This window comes from Lacerta agilis, chromosome 3 (genome assembly GCF_009819535.1).
Source record: "Lacerta agilis isolate rLacAgi1 chromosome 3, rLacAgi1.pri, whole genome shotgun sequence".
Taxonomy (NCBI): domain Eukaryota; kingdom Metazoa; phylum Chordata; class Lepidosauria; order Squamata; family Lacertidae; genus Lacerta; species Lacerta agilis.
The window spans coordinates 58,089,974-58,104,095 of record NC_046314.1 but is presented as its reverse complement, the minus strand read 5'-3'; the positions used below and the strand labels follow the sequence as shown (position 1 = coordinate 58,104,095).

General features: G+C 40.2%; 1 protein-coding gene across 4 annotated transcripts in view; it reads right to left on the bottom strand.

Annotated features, from left to right (window-relative positions):
• Positions 1-14,122, bottom strand: part of PDE7B (phosphodiesterase 7B) — a 202,117-nt gene that overhangs the window by 9,494 nt on the left and 178,501 nt on the right. For all 4 annotated transcript variants that reach the window (XM_033143842.1, XM_033143844.1, XM_033143843.1 and 1 more), the window contains 7 exons: positions 13,916-14,067; positions 11,342-11,405; positions 9,957-10,052; positions 8,473-8,573; positions 7,030-7,161; positions 3,625-3,716; positions 1,871-2,015 (listed from right to left, as the gene is read on the bottom strand). In XM_033143842.1, coding sequence (XP_032999733.1) covers positions 1,871-2,015; positions 3,625-3,716; positions 7,030-7,161; positions 8,473-8,573; positions 9,957-10,052; positions 11,342-11,405; positions 13,916-14,067 — 782 coding nt within the window. The remainder of the gene's footprint in view (positions 1-1,870; positions 2,016-3,624; positions 3,717-7,029; positions 7,162-8,472; positions 8,574-9,956; positions 10,053-11,341; positions 11,406-13,915; positions 14,068-14,122) is intronic.

The window sequence follows — 14,122 nt, the reverse complement described above, 5'->3', positions numbered from 1 at the left end:
ATTAAGGGGCCAAACAGTTGTGCAGTTGTAAAAAGAGGAAGTAATTAATTAGGCTGAGCCTTAAAAGAAGTCAGAAAAGTAACACCGGGGAATCTTTTACACTACAGTGATGTTCAATATTTGCTGTTCTGTTGCCTCCTCTGATGTTTCGAAACGGGTGCCTGCTTGTTTAAATGGCTTTCAAGAAACAAAAAGCCAACACTGGTGAGAGCTTTGCTAGCTTTTACTTGGGTGCACCAATAAAAATGCACGAACTGTAGCACAATTGTGTTTTGATCTTTTAAAATCATGTGTAAAAAAAAAAAAACCAGCACTTTCAGCATGAGACAAGAGGACTGCAGCCATACAAGATTCCATCTGGAACACACCTATTACGTTTATTCAAAAGTAAACACTTCTGTTTTCAATGGAACCCCTTTCTAAGCTCCAGGCAAACAGCTAAGGAGAGAGAATTCCCTTTATCTGCAGTGCAGGACATGAAATGGCTTTGCAACCAGAAATCTAATGGCATCTATAGCATCTCATTTAGCTTCCCAGAATAACTCCCACTGTGCCTCAGTTTTACTTTTTTCCTCTCTGCAACTGCAGAAGGAATGTGCTGTTATTCCACTCCTTTCATCATAGTCAGATTTTTTGGGAGATTTGTTGTTCAATCGTTCAGTCGTGTCCGACTCTTCGTGACCCCATGGACCAGAGCACGCCAGGCACGCCTATCCTTCACTGCCTCTCGCAGTTTGGCCAAACTCATGTTAGTAGCTTCGAGAACACTGTCCAACCATCTCATCCTCTGTCGTCCCCTTCTCCTTGTGCCCTCCATCTTTCCCAACATCAGGGTCTTTTCTAGGGATTCTTCTCTTCTCATGAGGTGGCCAAAGTACTGGAGCCTCAACTTCAGGATCTGTCCTTCTAGTGAGTACTCAGGGCTGATTTCTTTGAGAATGGATAGGTTTGATCTTTTTGCAGTCCATGGGACTCTCAAGAGTCTCCTCCAGCACCATAATTCAAAAGCATCAATTCTACGGCGATCAGCCTTCTTTATGGTCCAGCTCTCACTTCCGTACATTACTACTGGGAAAACCATAGCTTTAACTATACGGACCTTTGTCGGCAAGGTGATGTCTTTGCTTTTTAAGATGCTGTCTAGGTTTGTCATTGCTTTTCTCCCAAGAAGCAGGCGTCTTCTAATTTCGTGACTGCTGTCACCATCTGCAGTGATCATGGAACCCAAGAAAGTGAAATCTCTCACTGCCTCCATTTCTTCCCCTTCTATTTGCCAGGAGGTGATGGGACCAGTGGCCATGATCTTAGTTTTTTTGATGTTGAGCTTCAGACCATATTTTGCGCTCTCTTCTTTCACCCTCATTAAAAGGTTTTTCAATTCTTCCTCACTTTCTGCCATCAAGGTAGTATCATCAGCATATCTGAGGTTGTTGATATTTTTTTTGGGAGATAGGTAAAATGACAGAAGTAGTGCTGGGAAATATAGGAAGGTTACAGGATGATGATTGCATTGTATAGCCCTTCTGTTAAACATGAGTAAACGGGGTGTATCACTTGCACAATAAATGCTTCCTCTGGGAGCAGCCTAGGTAAACCAGAATACCCCAAATGCTACACATGCTCACAAGCACTCATTGCCCCGGTATCAATCTTGATGTAACTATATAGTAGGGAAAGCTCTGCTCCATAAGTAGCAGGAGAGAAGTGGTATGCTGTTCCCTGTTCTGCATGTGTATTACAAAAGGACCCAACATGGAGTGTTTGACAGTTTGTCAAGCCAATCTACACATTGAATATATGAATGACTACACACACACACACACACACGTTAAGTGTTCACAGAAAGAGGTAGGAAAATCTTTACATTTACCTGAAGCATAAAATGCCTATCAGGAGCGTCCTCCATTTTCAAATCCTGATTTTTGAGGTGAGCTTTCAACCGGATCAGAAATTCGTTCTGCCTGTTGATGTCTGTTGCCAAGATCAGGGAGCCCAGCTGCTGTTCAATATCATGCCTGTAGTTTAAAAAGGAAAAGTGTGTTTTGAGCAAGGCATTACTAATACCTCTTCATATCATCTCCTATCTTCTGGTGTTTGGGGATGCCAACTGTTGTAGCAATCCTTATTTAGCGCATTCATTTTAATGCACCATTGCTTAACTCACATTGGTATACTTCTTCACAATTATGCTCCAAAAGTTTTCTCTCCACTCCCAGAAGCAAACACTCTGCACTGGTTTAGCAACTATCAACACATGACCACTAACTGCATCCTGGTAATTGGTTAGAATCCCTCAATTACTTAATCGGCTCTCTCGTCATAACAAGCTCAAATAGCAAGTGGTGAAGGAAAATGTATGGCTTTCCAGAGAAGCTTTTTGAGGCTTTATGCCAGTGATGGCCAAACTTGGCCCTCCAGCTGTTTTGGGACTACAACTCCCATCATCCCTAGCTACCAGGACCACTGGTCAGGGATGATGGGAATTGTAGTCCCAAAAGAGCTGGAGGGCCAAGTTTGGCCATCACTGCTTTATGTTTACTTTATTTGCAGCGGGATGTTTTACATCGCCCTGGTCCAAGATAGAAGGTTCCTATTCAGGTGGTTTTATTTCTTTATTTCTTTGCTTGTTTGTTTGTGAATTTACCCGGTATATACTGCCCTATACCCAAAGGTTAAATGGAATGTAAACAAAATAAGGTAAGCTGGTATTTTTCTCTTTGGTCCGTCTTATCTGCTGTTACTTTAGTCAGACTATTAACTGAGACATTATTTTGTCCATGAAAAATAGGATGGGATTTTTTTTTTTAATCCACAATTCCTCCCCCCTACTGAAATTTGTTCCCATTTCTAAAAGTACCAGTATATTGTTTCATAAAATGACTTAGTAGCACAGCAAATTAAGGCAGAGTCCAAAGACTGAATATTGGCATGTTCAGCTCAAATGTATGAGGAAAATAAAGCTATTCTAGTGGGTGTGGGCAGCACAAAATTACCTTGCAAAATTACTTTGGGGTCAGAGGTGGAAGCATATTTCTCCTTTAATGTGTTTTGCTGTCTCTTCAGCAGCAGCACAGCTGCTTGAGTTGACTACCGTGTGGTGGCTGTTTCCCCCCACAATGCCCTGGCTTGTAGTTCAAGAACATTATTTAGTAAAATTGCTGGTCAACACACAAAAGAGCACCCACAAGGGATGTGTGGTGCTGATGGCCCCAGAATAATAAATTTCTGGGTCGTTTTGAGAAAATACAATAGCAGTCACTGATTCTCTCTCTCTCACACACACACACACACAACAACAACAACAACAAAAACTGAAATTTGCCATACACTCCCTTCCATCACTGCAATTGCTGAAATGGGAACCATGTTTCATCTCAAAAACAAAGTGTGTGTGTGTGTGTGTGTGTGTGTGTGTGTGTGTGTGTTTCAGTTGAACCCTAGAATGCATACAATACCAGTCAAACTGGGCAATTTTAATGTAATTTTACTTTTTTCAGATGGCTATCCCTAGGATGCATATTTTCTTTCATTCACATCAATACTCTGCATACCTACCTGTATGCAGGGGAGTTACGACGTTGTCAGAGTCAACATTTTCTGGAAAATAACATGTTTCTTACTAACCTCTCTTCTGTTGGCAGATGTGCAAGCAGCCTTGACTCTCGAAGCATGCCTATTGTAGATCTCCAGTGATGATTTTCTAATACAGAGACATTCTGGAGGAGGAAACAAATAACCAAAAGGATTCTCAGCCCAATGAAGTCCATGTGCATGGAGGAACAGGCATCAGTGCACATATCCCTAACTGAATGGGAAACTGCACAGGCCCATGGTTGCTGCATGAATTATTCCCCGGTCCTATTCGCCAGTCAGGAATACATGGCTCCAATTACACACTTGAACCGTTGTTCGGAATGAAATGGGTAGCAGGGCTCCCTCCTTAACTTTACCAGTGTAACAGCATCATGAGTCCTCAACTAACTAATGTAATTCCCTTACACGTGTGTTAATTTTGTATGATGCTGGTGCTACTATGATTAACACTGACTGTAGCTTGTGATCTATAATGACAAGGCAGGAAAACAGGAAGAAAGCAAGAGCTCATGTTTTCCTTTGTAATTGCCTATGAAAGTTGGAGGCAAAGTCTTGCGCGATAACGAGGCGTTTTTCATAGTTGGAACTGTGGTTCCAAGGTCCTTGTCATCATTGTTCAAAGCTCCCCTGCTGTCCTTGTGGCATCAGGGGCTCAAATCAGACCTTTGTACTTTGGGAGGAAAATTATGGTACTTGGTACATGCTGTTCCCATCTGGAAATCTCAGGTCACAAAAGGCAGCTTTGTCATGCATAAATGATGGAATGTACTAGAAATAACACATTTTCTTCTGGAATTATTCATGCAACAACCTTATTCCTGTATGCTCTCACATTTAGTGGTGTCTAATGTATGACATAAACACTGCTGTTTCATTATTTGCAACTAACATTTTTGCACACATCAAAATGCATCAGTAAATGACTGACAGGCTGTTATGCCAAAATGTGTAAGAAGAACCACTGACTAGGCAGGTGAGTGCTAAGAGGGGTTGGATTTTTTTTAAAAAAGGAATTTAAACATGTTTTGGAACTTTTAAAATAAAGTAGATGCTGCTCCTTATGTATGTGATAGTGATATAGGGGGCACTGTTCCATGTCATGCTACATTTTAAAGCATACTGTTCTAACAGGCTTGAAACAAACAACAGACTTACATTTTTACACACTGTATCCACACATGCACCTTCAAGCACTCTGGCACAGCAAATCCACTTTAAAAACCACCTGACTTTTTGCAGTTAGGAAAGTGATGGGAAAATGAACTGAAAAGTATGGGATAATGATTAACAGGAAGACATAACCACTATGCAAACAAATCAGGTTGAAATTTGTAAACTACTTTGTGGTGGTTTTTTTTTAAAAAATAAGCTGTATATAAATTGTATGGAATAAATAAATAAAATTGGGATGAATGTTCATTGTCGTTTTACCACCCTGCAAACAAGTTGGACTGAATGTTCAATAAAAACCAGACCTGCAGAAGCTTTGTGAAAGCAAATCAGGATGAGTATTTAAGAAGAAGAAGAAGAAGAAGAAGAAGAAGAAGAAGAAGAAGAAGAAGTTGTCTAGAGGAGCCTTACAGTAATGAATGTCTCAGATATGCCTCCACAACTATATTGAACACTCTAAACCAACAAATGTAAAAAAATTAAAAATGGAGATAATTTAGTCTGAATATTGTTTTGTTACAAGATTAAGGTTTCTTGTTTGCTTTATAATTTGTAAATTGGTTTGTTGTACCCATCATCTGATGGAACTATGATATTGCTTTCTAGATTCTTTTGAAGTTAGCATGATGTGGGTTTCCTAAAATAGGATGCCCTCTGAGTTGTGGTTGTTCATGTGAGGATGAGGACATTTGGAAAATATGAAGATTCCTGACATAGCAGTTTATCTGTATGTCTATTTGATTATATTATGCAACATTTTGGTTTATCTGTGAAGACTACAGTTTTCAAAGAATAATCCGCATTTACTTCATAGGATAATAATGTTCCTCAGAGTTTTCTTTTCCTCCTATCCGGAACCCCTGACATTTGGAGGAGTCTGGAGAAGTGCCCCAGATCATCACATAAGTATATATCTATGTTTGGCTATGGCTTGTCAAAACAGATAGAGCGAGTTGAGTTAGTCACAGGATATCTCAGCATCCTTCTGTCATAGCCTTGGCTCTCATAGCCCTGTCTGTTGCTTTATCTTAGTGTAGAAGGACAGTCTGGCCTGTTACACAACTCACATCTCCAGGGAGAAAGTATAGATGGTAGTGAGAACTGAAGAGAATCTTTCACTCTCTCTCCCCCTCCATACCCAATTAGTTCAATAGAAAACCAGGATTCCCCAGAGAGCTGGTTACAGACTCAATCGCACTAATCTAGTTCACCAGAAACAAGCAGAGCACAAGTGAGAGTGGCCAGTGAATTAGGTAGTATAAAATACTACCTGTACTAGCATAATAAATCCTAAGGTTCTCTGACCACAGTTACACATTTCAGATACAAAAGCAACTGCTTGCTGTGGTTAACCTCTCACATTCTTTTCGAAGACATGGGTGCAGTCTTTGGAAATCCCCTCTGTGCACACTGTACTTTTATGTTTTGAGGGTGAGAGTTGAAACTTTCAAATTTCTTAAGAATATCTAGGAAAAGGCCAACTGCTTCTCTCCACCCCACCTCCCTACTTTAAATCAGGAAAGGGTTCTGTGGGATGCCCAGAGGGCATGCTGTATTGTCATTTAGGTAACCTGTGCCAAATAGGTAACTCATCCACCATATAATAAGTGGAGAGGGTGGGGGAGCACAGGGAACAAAGATGTAGCTAGTTACTAGTAAAGCAGTGTATCTGTGTGAAACAGCTCTTCATTTTGAACTGGGGTCTTCTCTGTGAAAAGTCTGGCTTTGGGTAGATTCCATAGAAATACAGAATAGCACTGAATGTTGTAATGGGAATATAACTTTTTTTAAAAAAGTTTGTCGCTCCTGAGATAAGTTTGAAAGTGTGAGGGGATGTTTTCCAGTGTCTACATAGCTCCACTTTTCTCCCCAAGACCAAAATAACACAAAACTGTATTGTGCAAAACAGGAAAAATTATACAAATCAGTTTAATTTTCACGAGTTGCCAAGTTCAGATGTTCTACTCACAAAAGTTGCCTAGATGCAAAAACTCTACTTGGAAAAGAAAAGGAAGGAGCAGCATATAGACAACCCTGGATATAATGATGTCTGATTATTTGTGACAGTGACTAGAACATTTGTTTGTAAAAGGGAGAAGAATCGTGAAGGATTTCTATCCAGAAATGGTTCCAGAGTTTACACGACTCCTTCCTAAGATAGAAAACCTAATGTTGCAATTGTAGTGCTGCAATATAAAATGCAGCTAAGCTATAATGGAAATCTAAAATTGTTATACAACTTTTGAGACATAAGTACGTTCTCACCTGGTATAAACTAGCAAGATGGTGTTTGGTTTTTATCAAAAATGGTTGGTTTACTCCTGGATGATCTACATCATGCGCTGCTGCAGCCAGTAGTCCAAGCATGATGTCCAGAGGTGTGAGGAAGTTGGCAAGCTGCAACCATGCAAAAAAAAAAAAGGTTAAATGAAATATGAGAGTTGTTGCTCACCATACACAGTTAAGTGAACTCATGCCCATAAAACTGTTCAACTTTTATGACAATGCAGAGTTAAGTTCCCTATGTAGCTCATTTGCATGACACTGATGAGGTCATAAAGGCTCTTGAGTCTATATTGCAGCTCCACATTGATTTTTGCAGCAGCACACTTGGGGTGCTTCCAGGCTTCTGCTATATTTGAGTGGGATTTAGTCACATACTAGCAAATCCAGTTGTGCAATTAAATTGACGTGGCATCCTAGCAGCAAGAAACCCCCTCCTTATAAAAATAAAAAGCAGACTTTCTGCATAAAAATACGTGACAAGAAAAAGCCCTGGGAAGTGTGGCATACCATTTGCTCAAGGCAACATTTTACAACCTCCCTACAAACAAATCTGAATGCATGCTCAATAGGTAGCTGACAGTGTCTAACGTCACAAACTTTGTGTAAACAAATCGGGATGAATGCCTGGAAGTGACCTCAGTTGAAACAAACGGTTGAGGTGCCAGCAATCAAAACAATGTTCAAATGGGGAGGTGGATGTTACATATAAACACCTTTTGAAAATCTGCCAAAGAATAATGCAGATACAAGTGATAGCAGCCAAACCTCATGCACTACAGTACTGCCACAATGACGGATATTAATGGTGAGTAAAAGTAGTGCATTGTAAAAAAAGCATTATTTTAGCAAATCTCAAAAGTCAATGTAGCACCCTTTGATTTATGACAGGGGGGTCCAGCTGTTCTGTCGCTGGGTGGCATTCATGAACAATGTAGCTGAGAATAGCTTAACAAGGAAAAGGTGCTGCATAAGCAAAGTACATACCTACAGATATATTCATCAGCTGTTCGGTTGATTTGGTGACACTGGATTTAAGATGGCCTTATAGGTCCTTCATATGTTCCAAGCAAAGGATATGCATGCATGTCTAAGATACTTTGAGTGGTGGTCAGCTATCTTTTACTCAGTGTAGACCCACTGAAACCCCCTCCCCTTGCAGCTTTCTTCATTTCAGCTTCATAATTTCTGTGTGTTTGTGTAATTTTGTTGTCATTCTTAAACTAAGAAACCGTTGCTGATCAACAGATCTGCCAGTAGATCCCAATCTATATTCTGCTTCACAGCAACTCAGTCAATCCACAAGCAAAAAACCCCCAATATACATCTTGAGGAACGCATTTGTCTTTCGTTAGTAGAATGGCTTCAGTATTTCATATTGAGAAATTATCTTAACAATTCTCAGGAGGGAAGTAGTTTGGTTACCTTGGGCTCCTTTAGGTAGCAGTGCATAGCTTGGGTGACATCAGCAGCATGAACAGCATTGTGGTATGGGTTTTGGCTATGGTAATCTTCTTGCACCATAACTAGAGGTAAAGGGATAAACAATTGGTGTAGCCCTTAACAGTGCCAGAAGGCAAAGGGTTAAAGTGTCACTTATATTTTGAAGCATTCAAAAGTCGAGTCCAACCAATATGTCACAAAATAGTGAGCAAGCTCTTGAGTCCAAGATAATTCTTCATCAGACTGGATGTTAAGCAAACCAAAAGGGGGTGATGTTAAGCAGGAGTGGAAGTAAGAGGAAAGCTGGTTTGGCACTGAATTCATAATGCCTACACTGGTCAAAAGTTCATTTTTGTTGCATAGGCAGAATGGCTATGGGTATAGAGATTGTCATGCAGAGTGCCAGCACTTCAGAATTTACCACTACACCACTGACTCTTACCCCAAAACATGATCATCCTTTGAATATGTGATTAAAATATGTTTGGTTATTTTGAAACTTTGGATTTATGTCTTGAATTCAACCCACTGAAGCTCTTTCTTTAAAAAAAGAAAACAAAACAGTGGCTTGGCACTCTTACAAGACTGTCCCTTGGTGGAAGAAAAACGCACCCATGTGCTAGAAAAGGTTTGTCAGACTTTTAAAGGCTTGGAAGCCTATTTTATAAATCACACTTTATTGTTCTTCATGAAAGCATGGATTCAGAAGAAAAAATAAACAGTATTTGTGGAGGACAGAGGGAGAATCTATGATTGCGTAATTATTTAAGATTGCTTTTCTATATGAATATTAATATGTTGGTACCTGCATTTTCTGCTGCAAGAGATTAACACAGCTACTACCTATCTGGAAATGGCCTCAAAATCTGGTCCTCCAAAACCACCCCTGCACTAAGGCAAACAGAGACCAAACATTCTGAATCTGGATTATCACTTAAAAACAACAACAACTTAGCATTTTAAGATTCTCTAGATAATATATTTATTCCAGTTCTGGAATGGGTAAACTTTCCAACTTTACAGCCCTCCCCACTCCCATTATCATAAGAAATGAGAATTGTACAGGTTTGCTGCTGAAGCTGAGCCTCCCAATTTCAACTTACCAAAGACTGATAAAGAAAATGTCACACTAACCCAGCACTAAAGAAGAACATATTATACCAGGCAGAGGGCCTTCTCGGTAGTGGTGCCCGCCCTATGGAACACCTTCCCATCAGATGTCAAGGAAATAAGCAGCTATCCTATTTTTAAAAGACATCTAAAGACGGCCCTGTTTAGGGAAATTTTTAATATTTAGTGCTGTATTGTTTTTAACACTCGACTGGGAGCCTCCTAGAGTGGCTAGAGAAACTCAGCCATATGGGCGAGGTATAAATATATTATTATTATTATTATTATTATTATTATTATTATTATTATTATTATTATTATTATTATATTGCTAGAGAGAGGAAATAAGTACTTACCTAAGAATCTGTGTAATGTAACCATGTCTAACTGAAAATGGTGGATAAGCCCATGTACGTTGAAGAGGTGGCACAGCAAGGTTACAAGGCTGTTTCCTGAGGGAACAGACAGACGTGCATTAACTGGATGAAAAAAAAACCATATTTAGCAACCTTGTTAATTGTGTTACTGTCTTGCGCTGTCCATGGATATGTAAGTTATTAGAATCATAAAATTGTAGAGTTGGAAGGGCCTTGAGGGTGATTTCACTAGAATACAGCCGACTGTAATTCATAATGGCTTTGCTGGGGACCCAGAAATGCAGGCTCCATAAGCCGGAAAACCTTCCTTCTGCTTCTCAGTTATGTTAACGCATAGACTCGTGTTACTGCAATGGCAAGAAAATCCCTCTCGTAATGGTATTTTCAGAAGCGCCTCCCCAAAATAAGGGCCATAGGATTGGAGGGGGGGGCATAGCTTGTTGGGTAATCTAAATGGCTTGCACAAACAAGATCCCCTGTTCATATCCTACCATCTCCAGTTACAGACAGTGAGACTGCTGGTGGCGGTACTGGCTTGTGGTCCCACAATATGCCTGTAGGGTAGATAGCAATTTTGTGCAAATAGTTTGGTGTGGTGAACTTTCTTGTATTCACATTCAAAATTCCAAGGGGTTGTCTTCAACTAAAGCCTTCTCAGAGTAAACCCGTTAAAATTAATGAACCAAAGTCAGTAGTGTCCATTAATGTAAATGGGTCTACGCTGAGTAGAACTAGCACTGAATATCATCCTACTTGTCTAAACGTTTTGCAATTTCTGGAAACTAAAATGAATGGTTGCTATTTAAATTGCTCTGCTTCAAGAGCTAGGAGGAGATAATAGCATATATATTTTTCAACCAAATAACATTGAAAAACAATTCCCAAGAAAATTGCATCATAGTTTTCTTAAATTATTTGTAAGACAAATTCTGGGTTGTAGCAGAAGATGGTCTGGATATGTTTTGTGTGTTGTTATTTTTTTAAAAAGATGTAGGCGATTGAGGGAAATGAGTATTTCTATGCTTCAAGGATGCCAGGAATAATGGTGTCAATAGCCACATCTCTACTGCCTTTTGACAGTAGAGATCTCTTCAGCATACATATATTGTCAGCCTGTTCCCACAACGATGGGATCTAGAAACTGAGCTCTTGAAAATTGATTACATTTTTTCAGAAGTTTGCACACGCCACCAGATTCTGTATGGAACAGATTCTGCAATACCTTATGATGTGACTGCAGCTATGCACACTTCTAAACCCTTCCCTTCATTTAGGAAAACTGACACATGGATGATGGAGAAACCTAAAGGCAATGATTAAGAATCAATAATGTTGTTCTCTGAAAGGTATTTTATGCGACTTACCATTTGTCAAGCGGTCAAACAGGAAAATGTCAAAATCCCACATTCCCACTTTGGATAGCATATACTGGGAATACAAAAATAAAAGGCAGAATGACTATGTACAAGCTAAGTATTGACAGATTTACATAAAAATCAGCACTTTATAAATTATGGGGCTCATGCTTTCTAGGAAACCCTCATTAAAGAGATGTGGAAGTGGGCTGAATTTGCACAGTGGTAAGGGAAATGCACTCTATATATGTTCAGAAGTAACCATCCCCTTTCACATGCTCTGGATATGAGCTCGCAAATTATTACTACTTTCTTATCTTTGCCCTGGCCTTTGACACCTGAGATACGTGCTTTCAGGACCCACCCTGCTCCTGTGATTGTAATCTGTTTTCACTGCATTTTGAATTTTAATTTGTTGTAACCTGTCCTGGGTTAAGGGCAATCAGTATATTTAATAGCAACAAAAAGGATAACCATAAATAATTAGATTTAATAATTAATAATAAACCTGAAATAATTGTACTAATTTAAGGGAAAAAAAACAATACATTAGAAATAACTTAGTACATAAAATTGTAATCTGGTACATTTATGAAATTTGAAAGTGTAAGTACCTTTGTTTTAATTGAGTAATAGTTCAAATGTAGCCAGTTTTAGAGATGAACCTGCATACCGAACACTGCAATCCTATACATGTCTAATCCAAAAGTCACAGAAGCAAGCCCAAAATGAGACTTACTCACGGCTGATTGTACATAAGATTGCAGTCTAAGACACCTAAGTATAGGTTAGTATTTGTCAGTAGGGAAAACAGCACTGTAAACAAAAATAGGTTTTTATATGGAAAGCTCATTATCGGAACTCACATTATTTGGGGGGGGGGGGCTCAGAAAATGGGATGGGGAACCTATGGCCCTCCATTCATTTCTGGACTATTGCTCCCTTCATCCTTGACCCTTCATCCTTGACGGGAGCTGGAGTCTGACAATATCCGGATGGCCATATTTCCACATCCCGGCTGTAGTGTAATTAACAACAATTTAGAAAATCAGCAAGACCATCTAATCTACCTGCAAACAAATCAGGACAAATGCTCAGTAAACAGGTTCTCTAGAAGCACCCATAGAAACTGTAGAAAATTAGGTATGCTGAACTTGCTTTCTTTTTATCCCATTCCATCCAAGTAGATTACTGGTATATATCCTTGAAATAAGTTCTTAGCATAGCTCTAAATATATTTCTCTAAAAAGGACCAGCATCTTAAAGAACCACAGCTTCTGCTTTCCACTTTCAGTTTCACAGACTTCAGAAATGAATTTATTTCATATATATTTTACATAATGCTTAACGCTAGAACCGTCTCGAAGTGGTTTAGGAAGAGAAATTGAAGGTTTGCCCAAAACTGAAATGAGCTTCTCAACACTGTGCCCTCCAACACTTCAGACAAAAACAGGGACACATTTGCAAAACCTCAACTGGTTGAAACTTCCTGACATAAGGATGTAAGAAGAGCCTGCTGGATCAGGCCAATGGCCCATCTAGTCCAGAATCCTGTTCTCACAGTGGCCAACCACTGTGGCCTGCATGAAAACCCACAAGCAGGATTCGAGCACGAGAACCTCCTTCCTGTGGTTTCCAGCAACCAGTATCCACCGCTGCATTGCTGCCTCTAGCTGAAAGCATGCTTTGCTGAAACCTACTTTTAACCCGTTTGTTTGCTGAAATGCCTGCTCTCTGCTGTATTAATTTACACTGCAATATCTGGCCTAGTGCTGTTTTAGAAATCATGAAGGCAGGGGTAGCGCATCCCGTTTTGCCATTTGAGGCAAAATAGGAAGTGCCACCTTTCCCTGCCCTGCCGTTCCCATACCTGTTGTGCCACTGGCACTCCTTCGCATGCACTTCTGCTTCTGCAATTTGGGGTGAGATTCACCCAAAACAAACAAGATCTTGCACACTCGCAAATCTTGTGTAATTACAGCTGAAATCAGTGGCGCTTCTGCAGAGGCAGTGGGGCATCCGTGGGACTGCTGCTTGAAGCATCTACGCCAGTGTGCCTAATGGCACAGCCAACTCTGCTTGAAGGTATGGTTTCACAGAATCACAGAGTCGGAAGGGACCACGAGGATGGTTAAAGATATACTAGAATAAGGGTAGCCAACATGGCGCCCTCCAGAGTCACACACTTTTGAGTTCTACAACTTGCAACATTCATAACTATTGACCATGCTGCTGGCTGGGGCTGATAAGAGTTGTAGACCAACAACATATTGACCACGCCATGTTGACTACCTGTGTGCTACAGCACACTTGGGTCATTTCCCCTCCCTAAGCAGTCCCCAAACACTACCACACATTGTTCAGGAGAGGCCTCTGACCCACTGGGGGTGCAAGTGGTTACAGGGGGAGGAGGGAGTGAGAAACATTCTTTCCATGAAGTCCCTTATGTTAAATTATCTCAGGATCCAATTCCACATTTCTAACATCCCTTCATGTTGAATTCAAGTGAATCTTCAGCCAATCTCTTTGTTGCATTTAGAACAATAAGTCTTTAGTGCGGAGTTTGTTGGAGATGCCTCTTACCCTTGCTTGCCCAAGGTAGCCTTCATCCAGCAAGTACAGCGAAGCCTGCGGTACGATTCCACGCAGTAGCCTGGATGCATGGAAGTATCTCTGGAAGCTCAGCAGTCTCTTCACCTTTTTCTTTGTTCCAATTTCCCCTGAGTAAATGGTATCTGTGGGAAAATGACAGGTACAAAGATCTTCACTAAACAAATAAGCAGGAACTCA